Source organism: Natator depressus, chromosome 3 (genome assembly GCF_965152275.1).
Source record: "Natator depressus isolate rNatDep1 chromosome 3, rNatDep2.hap1, whole genome shotgun sequence".
Taxonomy (NCBI): Eukaryota; Metazoa; Chordata; order Testudines; family Cheloniidae; genus Natator; species Natator depressus.
Window position 1 is genome coordinate 13,050,863 of NC_134236.1, and position 11,711 is coordinate 13,062,573.

The 11,711-nt window shown below is 41.9% G+C and overlaps 1 protein-coding gene across 1 annotated transcript; it reads left to right on the forward strand.

The window, feature by feature from the left end:
• The first annotated feature begins 7,759 nt into the window (after window positions 1-7,759).
• LOC141983752 (gallinacin-10-like) lies at window positions 7,760-9,908 on the forward strand. Its single transcript, XM_074946775.1, has 2 exons — window positions 7,760-7,915; window positions 9,766-9,908. The coding sequence occupies exons 1-2, from the start codon at window positions 7,858-7,860 to the stop codon at window positions 9,906-9,908; spliced, it is 201 nt and encodes a 66-aa protein (XP_074802876.1). The 5' UTR covers window positions 7,760-7,857.
• Window positions 9,909-11,711: the final 1,803 nt, after the last annotated feature.

Sequence of the window (11,711 nt, forward strand, 5' to 3'; positions counted from 1 at the left end):
CAGCGTGAACTAACAGCGAACAGCTGTGTACATTACATATCCTAAATCACAGTTTAATCATTTATTGGACCTAAGATTTCTTCAAGCTGATGGCTGTTCCCATGGACAAGTGTGACAGAGAGCAATGTTGTCTAGTGTTCTGAGCGGAAGACTGGGAGACTGTGTCCAGTGTCTAACATTGATTCCCTCTCTGGCCCCAGGCTAGTCAGTCTCCCCGTATATAAAATGGGGCTAATAACAATGAATTGCAGTATCTTCCTCATAGGGACTGAGGATTTATGTGTCAACAGTCCTTTCTGCAATAAGACAAAGCCTATCATGCTCAGAATTCAGAGGGGTAGCTGTGTTAGTCTGTATCAGCAAAAACAACGAGGAGTCCTTGTGGCACCTTAGAGACTAACAAATTTATCTGGGCATAAGCTTTTGTGGGCTAGAACCCACTTCATCAGATGCATGGAGTGGAAAATACAGAGGCAGGTATAAATACACAGCACTTGAAAAGATGGGAGTTGCCTTACTGAGTGGGGGGGGGGGTCAGTGCTAACAAGCCAATTCAATTAAGGTGGAAGTGGGCTATTCTCGACAGTTGACAAGAAGGGGTGAATACCAAGGGAGGAAAAATTACTTTTGTGTTGCTAATGAGGCCAATGTAATCAAGGTGGCCCATTTCAAACAGGTAACAAGAAGGCTCAGGATGGCAATTTCTATCTTTCTACCAGTGAGATTTCTATCAAATCTAGCACCTTCAACACCAAATAGCCTCTACAAGTGGAGTCAGTTTAGCTGCAGTGAAGCAGGAGGCTGTTTAAATTACAGCCTTTAGAAATATGACCACACACACTATTATGTCCCCATTCTTGTTGCCTTGCTAATAAAGAGCCTGATCCTGTAGTCCTGACTCTGGCAAAGCTACTGGTGACTCCAAAGCAAGTTTTGCCTGAGTCAGGACTGCAGACTTGCACCCAATGTACACACTAGCGTATTTAATATTCTCAGTCTGAGGATCTGCACCAAAATATATGAAATCAAATTAATCCCTGGGATAAATATGGTGACTCAAGTTGAGTTATGCTGGGGTTAAATTGGGCCTCTGGGTCAAATTCAGAGCCTGTGTAAGCAGGTAAAACTCCACTGATCCCCTCTTCCTTCCATTATACAACCCCATTGGGAATTCCAACCTCCTTTCCTTTTAACCACTCAGGGGCTGCTGTGGTGTGAATGTTTGGTGCAGAAGCTTCCTTTATTCATATAAATAGATCCTGTTTTTCTGACAACGGTTTGGTTTCTTCTCTCTTTCCCATATGAAGCCCCAAAAGCATTTATTAACATCAGAACAGCACTTGACAGGGACTTTTATTAGCAGAGCATTTAGCTTATAAAGGATCTGGGGAAGCACAATCATATTGGTAAGCCTCGTGAATGTCCAGACAGAGCAGTGATTGCTCAGGGAAAAGATTCCTCCTACGTAGGTTGAGGGTAAATATTTGCGTGGTGCACTTTGTTGCCAAAAAAAAAAAAATCGCCCATAGCTTGCCCCTTTAAGACCTCACATATAAATACTACAGACAAGGCTTCCCTCAACCATAGTTCAACCTAATTTGACCGGGCCGCCAATCAGCTGTTTGGCAGCTGGTGGGACATGCTTGAGGGAGAGTGGACAGCAGCAAGCAGCAGGCAGGTGGAGGCTTCAGAGGAGAGGCAGAGCAGGAGTGGGAAGAGGCGGAGCAAGGGTGGGGCCTCAGGGGAAGTGACAGAGTGGGGGTGGGGCCTCAGGGTGAAATGTGGGTGAAGCACTGATGAGTAAAAATAAAAGACAGCTCCTATGATACCAGGGTACAAAATATATAAGGATGGGATAGTAGGTCGCGCTGGGGAGGGAGTGACACTATATGTGAAAGAAAGAATAGAGTCAAATATAGCAAAAATCTTAAATGAATCAAACTGTACCATAAAAAGAAAAGGAGTACTTGTGGCACCTTAGAGACTAACAAATTTATTTGAGCATAAGCTTTCGTGATCTAGAGCTCACTTCATCGGATACTTCCAGTGGAAAATTTTTTCTCTAAGGTGCCACAAGTACTCCTTTTCTTTTTGAGGATACAGACTAACACGACTGCTACTCTGAAAACTGTACCATAGAATCTCTATGGGTAGAATTTTCCGTGCTTGAATAAGAAGACTACAGCACTACGACTATAATACTGACCACCTGACCAGAATGGTGATGGTGATTTTGAAATGCTCAGGCAGATCAGAGAGGCTTCAAAGGCAGAAAACACAGTAATAATTGTAGAATGCAACTATTCTCATATTTACTGGGTACATATCACCTCAGGAAGGAATGCTGAAATGAAATTCCTAGACACCAAGAAGCAATCATTAATGGAGTAGCTTGTCCTGGAACTCTCACGGGAAGACACAATTCTTGATTTAGCACTAAGTGGAACACAGGATTTGGGCTAAGAGGTGAATATAGATGAATTGCTCAGTAATAGCATCCACACTGTAATTAAATTTAACATCCTTGCGGGAAAATAGAAAGGAGCATAAACTCTGGCAAGTCAAATGTAAAAGTATAATTAGTCAGGCTGTGACAGGTTTTCCCCCTTTAAGGTGCCACCTGATGTACTGGGATACAACTGAGCCCACCTGTTCTGCCAGCCTGGGCCCCCTTTTGCCCAGTCTTGCTGAGCCAGGCTCTTAAGCCTCCACTAGCACACAGACAGGCAGGGCCACACTCAGGTGCAGAAAGACACAGACACTGAGATCAGCTCTGGGAAGACTCATCTTAAGGGACTTGCCCCAGTACTCAGGTGCCCACCTCCCTTGAAGTGCAGACCCAAAAGTATATTGTGAAATCTGCCCCCTCCCTCAGTGTGGAGCCTCTAACCCCCGACCCCCCATGAATGGCACAAACTGGGTTTTAGAATAAACAAAAACAAGTTTATTCTAAACAACTAGAAAAAGTAGATTTTAAGTGATTATAAGAGATAGCAAACAGAAAAAAGCATATTACCGAGGAAACAAAACAAAATAAAACATGCAGAATAAACTTAATACATTAAAGAAATTGGCTACAAATAGTAATTTCTCACCCTAAATGTTGTCTCAGGCAGATTACAGAGATTCTTGAAAGCCAGCTGCACTGGCCTGCAGCTTGAAACTTCAGGCATTTTTGCTCACAGGCTGGATACCCTTCTCCAGCCTGGGCTCAGATCTTCTCCCTCCAGTTCAGTTCTTGTTTACAGGTCTTTCCCAGTGTCTCTTTGGGTGGGGAGGCAGAGGAGAACCACAATGATGTCACTTCCCTGCCTTTTTTTTTGCATTTGTGTATGGTGGGAACCCTTTGTCTTCCAGTAGAAAAACACTGGCATTCCAAGGTGGGGTCCAGTACCAGGTGACTCAGTCACATGTCTCTGCAGGGTTGTACCAGACATTACTCTCAGGCTGTTTGGAGCGTCCACAGGAAGACTAAGCTCTTTCACAGTCTATTGTCTTTGCTGATGGGCCAATCAGCCCTGTCTGGCTTTTTCATTGTTGTACCTGAAGAGCTAGTTGTGGGTGTCACCCAAAGCAGCACATTTGAAATTCAGACACATGGTCAATATTCCTAGCTTCAGATACAAAAATGATACATGCATGCAAATTGGATAAACACATTCCATAGATCATAACCTTTTCAATGATACCTCATATGAACCCTCTTGCATAAAACATATCTTAGTCGTGCCATATGCATATCATAACAATATTTCTATGAAGAATATGGGGTGTAACGTCACACAGGCCAAAAAAAGAATTTGGAGAGCAACTACAAAAAGACATAAAAACAAATAGTATTTTTTTTAAGTGCACCAGAAGCAGGAAACCTGCCAGTCAGTGGGGCCACTAGTCAATCACAGTCCTAAAACTTCACTCAAGAAATACAAGGTCATTGCAGACAACCTAAATGAATTGTTTGTATCAGTCCTCACTGCAGAGGATGTGAGAGAGATTCCCACACCCGAGGCACTCTTTTTAGATGTCAGATCTGAGGAACTGTCCCCAATAGAGGAGGTTTTGAACAAATTGATAAATTAAACAGTAATTAATCACCAGGTCCAGATGGTATTCACCCAAGAGTTCTGAAGGGACTCAGATATGAAATTGCAGAACTACTAATTGTGGTATGTAACCTATTGCTTAAATCAGACTCTTTACGCGATGATTGGAGGATAGCTAATGTAATGCCACTTTTTAAAGAGGGCTCCAGAGGCGATCCTGACAATTACAGGTTGGTAAACCTAACTTCAGTACCAGGCAAATTGGTTGAACCTATAGTGAAAAACAGAATTATCAGACACATAAATGAACATACTATACTGAGGAAGAGTCTACACAACTTTTATAAAGGGATTTCATGCCTCACCAATCTATTAGACTTCTTTGAGGGTGTCAGTAATCATGTGGACAAAGGTGACCCAGTGACTATAATGTACTTGGACTTCCAGAACGCCTTTGACAAGGTCCCACACCAGAGGCTCTTAAGCAAAATAAGTGGTCATGGGATAGGAGGGAAGGCTCTCTCATGGATCAGTAATTGGTTAAAAGACAGGAAACAAAGAGTAGGAATAAATGGGCAGTTTTCTCAGTGGAGAGAGGTAAATAGCCGGGTCCCCCAAAGATCAGTACTGGAACCTTTATTGTTCGACATATTCATAAATGATCTGTGTGATAGGGGGCTCAAAGGGCTGGGCAGCCTAGTGGTTAGAACACCTCACTTCTGGCTGCTTGCCTTTCTGTCAGGATGGTAGAGGTGCCTGTTCCTGACCTTAAGCTTGGAGTCTTCAGCTTTCCACCTGCATCTGGGCCTCGGCCCTTAAGTGGATGTGGTAGTGGGACCTAGGCCCTCCCTCTACACTGGGTCTTTCCCAGAATGCTGTGGGAAGCAACACGGCCAAGATTGTCACTGCAACTAGTCTAAATTCACTTCCCTAGGCTACCCCCTACCAATAGGTTCCTACAATTTGCGGCATGGCCCCTATAGTCCAAAAAGTCTGTGGCTCAACTGAATAAAGAGTCCAAAGGAGCAGGGCCCTGCAGGAATTGTTGGGTTTTAGAGAGGGTGGTGGCCAGTGAAGGCACTACCTTTGGGTCTTACCCATTCTGTGGTCACCTCTTAGGCTCAACCTTCTGCCTACCTTCCCGGAGAAGGATTCTGTTCTCCTGGAGTCTGACTACCCCTCTTTGCCTGGGCTACTGATCTCTATTTATCCTGCTCCTTCAGTTGAAACATGCACAGCAGGCCCAGAGGAGTAGGGCTGCCTGGATCCAGTATTGCCTTCTAACTCCTTTGGGCCCAGTGTGTGGTTTGTTTACCCCAACACAATCTGAAAATGGGGGTAAACAGTGAGGTGGTGAAGTTTGTAGAAGATACTAAATTACTCAAGATAGTTAGAGCCAAAGCTGACTGCAAAGAGTTACAAAGGGATCTTACGAAAATGGGTGACTGGGCAAGAAAATGGCAGATGAAATTCAATGTTGATAGGAAAAAATAATGCATACTGGAAAACATAATGATGGGGTTCAAATTAGCTGTTACCACTCAAGAAAGAGACCTTGGAGTCATTGTGGATAGTTCTCTGAAAACATCTACTCAATGTGCAGCATCAGTTAAAAAAACTAACAGAATGTTAGGAACCATTAGGAAAAGGATAGGTAATAAGACAGAAGATATCATAGTGCCACTAAATAAATCCATGGTACACCCACACCTTGAATACTGTGTGCTCTTCTGGTCATCACATCTCAAAAAAGATATATTAGAACTGGAAAAGGTACAGAAAAGGACAACAAAAATTATTAGGGCTATGGAACAGATTCCATATCAAGAGAGAGAAAACAGATTGGGACTGCTCATTTTAGAAAAGAGATCACTAAAGGGAGACATGATAGACTAAAATCATGAATGCTGTGGAGAAAGTGAATTAAGTAGTGTCATTTACCCCTTCATGTAGCACAAGAACCAGACATCACCCAATAAATTAATAGGCAGCAGGTTTAAAACAAACACAGAAAGTACTTCTTCACATAATGCACAGTCAACCTGTGGAACTTGTTGCCAGAGGATGCTGTGAAGGCCAAAAGTATAACTGGGTTCAAAATGGAATTAGGTAATTTCATGGAGGATGGGTCCATCAATGGCCATTAGCCAAGATGGTCAGGGAAGCAACCCCATGCTCTGGGTGTTCCTAAAACTCTGACTGCCAGAATCTGGAACTGGACAACAGGGAATGGGCCACTCGATAATTACCCCATTCTGTTCCTTCCCTCTGAAGCTTCTAGCATTGCCCACTATTAGGAGACAGGATACTGGGCTAGATGGACTATTGGTCTGACCCAGTATGGCCATTCTTATGCTTCCACCCGTATTCATCCTCTTGATATAGGTGTTGAAATCCTGGTCCCATGGAAGTGAATGGGAGCTTGGATCTCACCCAAGATGACTATTAATGAGTTTTCAAAAAGGGTGACATTTACCCCAAGGCACAGAGCTAGTTCAAGGCCTAGGCACGACTTAAGTCCATGTAAAGCCTTCAAAATAGGACTAGAGGGGGAATTAAATGGGGCACATTCCTTGTGCTGACCCTCTGCACAGGGGTGAATTTCTCCCAAAGCATGATCAAAAGAGTTGCAAATGACGTGAATTTGCAGCTTTAATTCAAATAAATATTTTTCTGCAGAATCCACCGAGCTCTTTTGGAAAATACTATCCCCAGCTACAGAGATGGTGAGAATGAGGCAAAGGTTAAATGACTCGCTAATGCTACACAGAGAATCAGCGTCAGAGCTGGGATTAGAATCCATTAGTTCCTGAGTCCTAAAACCCCCTGCTCTGACCATGACTCAGGGCAAATCTACGTTACTGAGGCTACATGGGTGCAGCTCCATCTGGTGAAGATGCTCTATGCTGACGGGAGATGCTCTTCCACTGACATAGTGGCTGTGTAGACAGCATGAAACTTGCATCACTCAGGGTGGAAGAGGGACTTTTTCACACCCCTGAGTGACGTAACTTAAATTAATTTAGGCTGTGGTGTAGACCTGCCCTCAGTATTTATCTGATCCCATGGCATCAGTAGTGTTGTCTGAATAACTGACCATCTGGAGATGCAGGTCCAAAAAATAAAGAAAAAAACAGTTTTGAGTAGCCCCCCAAAAAAACGTTTACAAATTTTCAGTGAACTGAAATTAAAAAAAAAAAGATTTGTTTCAATGTTGAGGTTTTTAAATGTTTTTAAGTAAAATGGAAGGAAATTCCAAAACAGAAATGTCTTTCCAAAATGAAAAGTTAAAAGGTTTAATTTTGGAGATGCTGAAATGACCATCTTAACATTTCCAACTTTTTTTTTTCTATTTCTGACCAAAAAAAAATTGCTGAAATTGTTTCAAATTTATCAATTGACCTGTATCTGCATTTTTTGAGGAAAAATGATTTTGCACAAAAATTTTGCCCAGCTTGCGTGTTTAATGGGATTAGACCCACAGAAGCCATGAGAACACAAAGAACTCAGTGTGACTTGGACATTGTTCAAGTTATATAACATATAGACATTGCTAATGGAAATTCACACTGCAGATTGCAACATTTTGGTCACATACTTCAGTGAAATCTGCAATAACAGAGGTAATCAACCTGCTCCGCAAAAGGTTAGGCATGGTTATTTATTGACAAAGCACCCATGCATCAACATTTCCTAATCCCCAGAGCCTTATAAAGACAGGGACTCCATTATCTTCTTCTAATGATTTTTAGTCTCAATTGGTCTTTGAGTCTCTTCTCTCCAGTGAAACTAAGATCCCAGCCAATCTTCAGACATGAAGATCCTTTACCTGCTCTTTGCTGTTCTCGTCTTCCTTTTCCAGGCTACTCCAGGTGAGATGTACAATACATGATATGGAGGATGAAAAGGGATGTCAAAGTGAATGGGAAAGATAAAGTAAGGAACTAATGACAGACTAAATCCTGATCCTCACATCGAGTTCAGGGTTAGTGCAATATTGAGGACAGTATATTTAATAGCTTTTGATTTCATTAGAAGACATCTGCACCCAGTTTACTGAAAGGTTCTATGGAAAGAAGCCCAACTCAGCAGAGAGAAACTCAGACTATAATTTACAATAGATATTTTAATTACATTTGTCAGCCTAAAACAGACAGTGGCTGTCTTTTTTGAGGTACTCCATGAATCCCTAGAGTAACTACATGAGGAGCAGATATACCCTGTAGTCTAGCAAGCAAAGACAAACACAAGATCCAAAGGCCGGAAGTTGAATCTTGACCATTTCAGACTGGAAATAAGGCACACATTTTAAAATGAGGGTAACTAACTACTGGGACAGATTACCAGTGGATGTGATGGATTTTCCATCACTTGAAATTTTTAAAGCAAGAAGGTATCAGTTAGAGTCAGTCAAGAAACTTTCAACATAACTTTTTTCTTTTAGAAAATGCTAATTCATCAAAACCAAATCTATTTGCAGGGAAACATTTTGAACAACATTTGACAAATTTCCCACTTAGACAAAAAACAGGGGGCGGGGCGGGAAGCGGTTTGAAATAGTCAAAATGGGAATTTTGACAGTTTCTAAAGCAAAAAGTTCATTTTGGCGGTCTAAATGAATTTTAGTTTCAAAATTTATGCTAATTTATAGTTTAAAAAAATAGGAAAAGATCAAGATTGTAATAAAATTTTCCAAAATTGTCAAAATAAGATGTTTCAATTGACCTGATCTGACTTTTTGTTTTAGCTTTTCAATTCAGGGAAAGTTTTAAGATTTTGACTTTTCATCCTGATTTGGAACAGGAAGTTTAGTTCAAAATCTTGAAAATTTTCACAGGATGGGAAAACTGTTCCCTGACCAGCTGTAGCATTAATTAGATTGAGGTAACTTGATCTAATATCACATCTTTAAATCTTAGTCTACACAAGGCTTTCATGGTGCATAGCAAAGGAAATCAGTGAAAGGGCACGAGCACCATCCTTAAACTTCTTATTCTGGAGTATTTATAGCTAGGGGTATATTTGCAGCCAAAACTAACCTGGTACCCATGGGTAGAACTCCTGACTCACTCTATTGAGTTGCCATTCAGGATATACTGTACAGCAATTGTTATAGTACGGGACAATCAGTATTCAGGCTGATGCCAGTAATGCCATGTTTGGAAGCTGGTACTTGGGGGAGAGAATATGAAACCACAGCAGCCTTCATGGCAGCAAGTCAGTTTCCCCCGATCCCCTTTCCTTGTGCATAGGTTGTTGGCAGTAGGGACTGAACGTGGTGTCTCTGGATTTTAACAGCTGAGATTCTGCTGCCAGAGCAAAAAGAGCATCATTTGTTAGCCAAGGGTGTAGCAACCTCTATCTAAGACTCGGCCACCACAAAAGGTGGACAGACCACTACACAGAGTGGGTCACATTGGAACAAAGGACCCGTCCATATTTGCAACTACAGTCAACAGCTCATTAGCCTGCAGGTTTTTGCCTGGTCCAATCCTGGGGCATCAGGCAGAATGTGCACACCGCTCTCATGGTTTCTTAAAAAACAGAATGCCGCAGGGCAGTTTTCTAGTGGACAAAATAAATTCTGTGGAAACACTGGATTTGTCCAGGAGTACCTGTGCTAATCCCTCCGTGAATGGGCTCTGCTGCTGAAATAGCTCCCTATATTTTCCCTATGTTTATGACTGAAAACTGAGAAGCTAACAGACTCTTCTTCACTCAGGTCTTGCTGATATGGGTCCTCCTCCTGCTGACACTCTGGCCTGTAGAGCCCAAGGAGGTTTCTGCCATTTAATAAACTGTCCCCCAGTCTTTTCTATCTCAGGAACTTGCCACGGTGGACAACTGAAATGCTGTACAAGGTAAAAGGCTGACTGAGCTGCGGAAAGCCACTAGAGGGCATAGCAGCCATATAGAAATAGTTTTCAGAGTAACAGCCGTGTTAGTCTGTATTCGCAAAAAGAAAAGGAGTACTTGTGGCACCTTAGAGACTAACCAATTTATTTGAGCATAAGCTTTCGTGAGCTACAGCTCACTTCATCGGATGCATACTGTGGAAACTGCAGAAGACAGTCTTCTGCAGTTTCCACAGTATGCATCCGATGAAGTGAGCTAAAGCTTATGCTCAAATAAATTGGTTAATCTCTAAGATAGAAATAGTTGTCACTCTGCCATCAAAATAACACAGGGTCCTAATTTCCATAATTAGGAGATGAATCTGGTATGCAGGGAGGCTGTGTGTAGAGGGAGGATGACTGTGTGTGTAGGGTGGGTTTGTATTCAAGGAGTGAGTGTGTAATTGTGTTTGATCACTGGATGAAATTTTTCATTCATAATTTGAATTTTGGTAAGAAAAGAGGTTGACATTTTCGACAATGGTTGTGTACATTTCTCTCTTTTTTTCACATGCCATTCAAAACATTTTCCAAAAAAAAGAAAAAGAAAAAAGGGAACAATGTCCACAAAACATTTGCATTCCTCCCCACCCCACCCCCTGTTTTTAGTTTGTTTGCTTTGACCTGGTCTATTAAGGCATATGTGTTTGGGGTTTTTGGCAGGTGGGAGTCTGGAGATGTGTGTATTTGTACGGCTAGGGAAGTGTGTGTGTGTGTGTGAACATGGTGGCTGAATGAATGTCTGAGTGAATTTGGAAATGGGTGGAGGCAGCAGGATATTTATTTCACACTTCTCTTTGAAGATGAATTTCTAACAGTACTGGGAATTTCCCTGGTGAGCAAAACATTCCTTTCCCCTGTGGTTTTAAGTTGTTTCCTGTGCACCTTTGGGGATCAGCTTTAATTTGATAAGATAAAAGTTTATCCACCTTGCAATTTGCTTCCTAGTTGTTTTGTTTAATTATTGACACTCAGGGCCATGATTGTCCATTAGAAGTTCAGAAAGGGCCTGCTGAATTCAATGGCAAAACTCCCACTGGCTTCAGTGGAAGCAGGATAGGGCCCTACATCTTCCCACTATAGCAGACATATGTTTACATTTTCATCAAAGCAAGAGATACTGAGGCAGATCCTTAGCTGTATCCTCAGGAGTAAAAGGTGTAGTGCCATCACAGTCAATGGAGTGACTGATTTATATCAGCTGAGCAGCTGGTGCTTTATGGGTTTTTCCAGCAACCATATATCATGATGTTAATTTACTGTAAGGCATCTGGCAGGCAAAAAAAATATGGTCAGATCGTCCCCGAGAACGGGATTAAAGGCATCCCATGTAGTGCTGTGGGAAACTACAGCGACACCTAGACAAGGCACTACCTTGGTCCTTGACATAGTCTACAACCCCCATCCTCTCATATGAATTAACAGGGATAAATCAGCATAATTCCATTAATAGAATGGTGATAGCACAACATATCAAAGACCAAGATGGCAGCTATGGTGCTATCATGATTTATTCCAGCTCAGGATCTGGCCCATAATGGTGGCAGGGTGAAATGCAGAAATCTGACCAAAGTATTAAAAAAAAAAGGTGACAGATGGGTGTTAAGAAGAAGGGTGGATCCAAACCTTTGAGATTACACTTCCATGAAATAACACATCGCTTTTTATCCTCATAGGATTCCAAGAGCATAAGAAGATCATTTTGGGGGCCAATAAAACCAGTAACAGTCTTACTGCCAGGAGGAAATGTTTTTGATCAACTCATCCTTGCTCT

Coding starts and splice junctions, on each gene's coding strand:
- LOC141983752 (XM_074946775.1), top strand. CDS start 7,858: ATGAAGATCCTTTACCTGCTCTTTGCTGTTCTCGTCTTCCTTTTCCAG. Junction 7,916..9,765: donor CCTTTTCCAGGCTACTCCAG/GTGAGATGTACA, acceptor TTCTTCACTCAG/GTCTTGCTGATATGGGTCCT.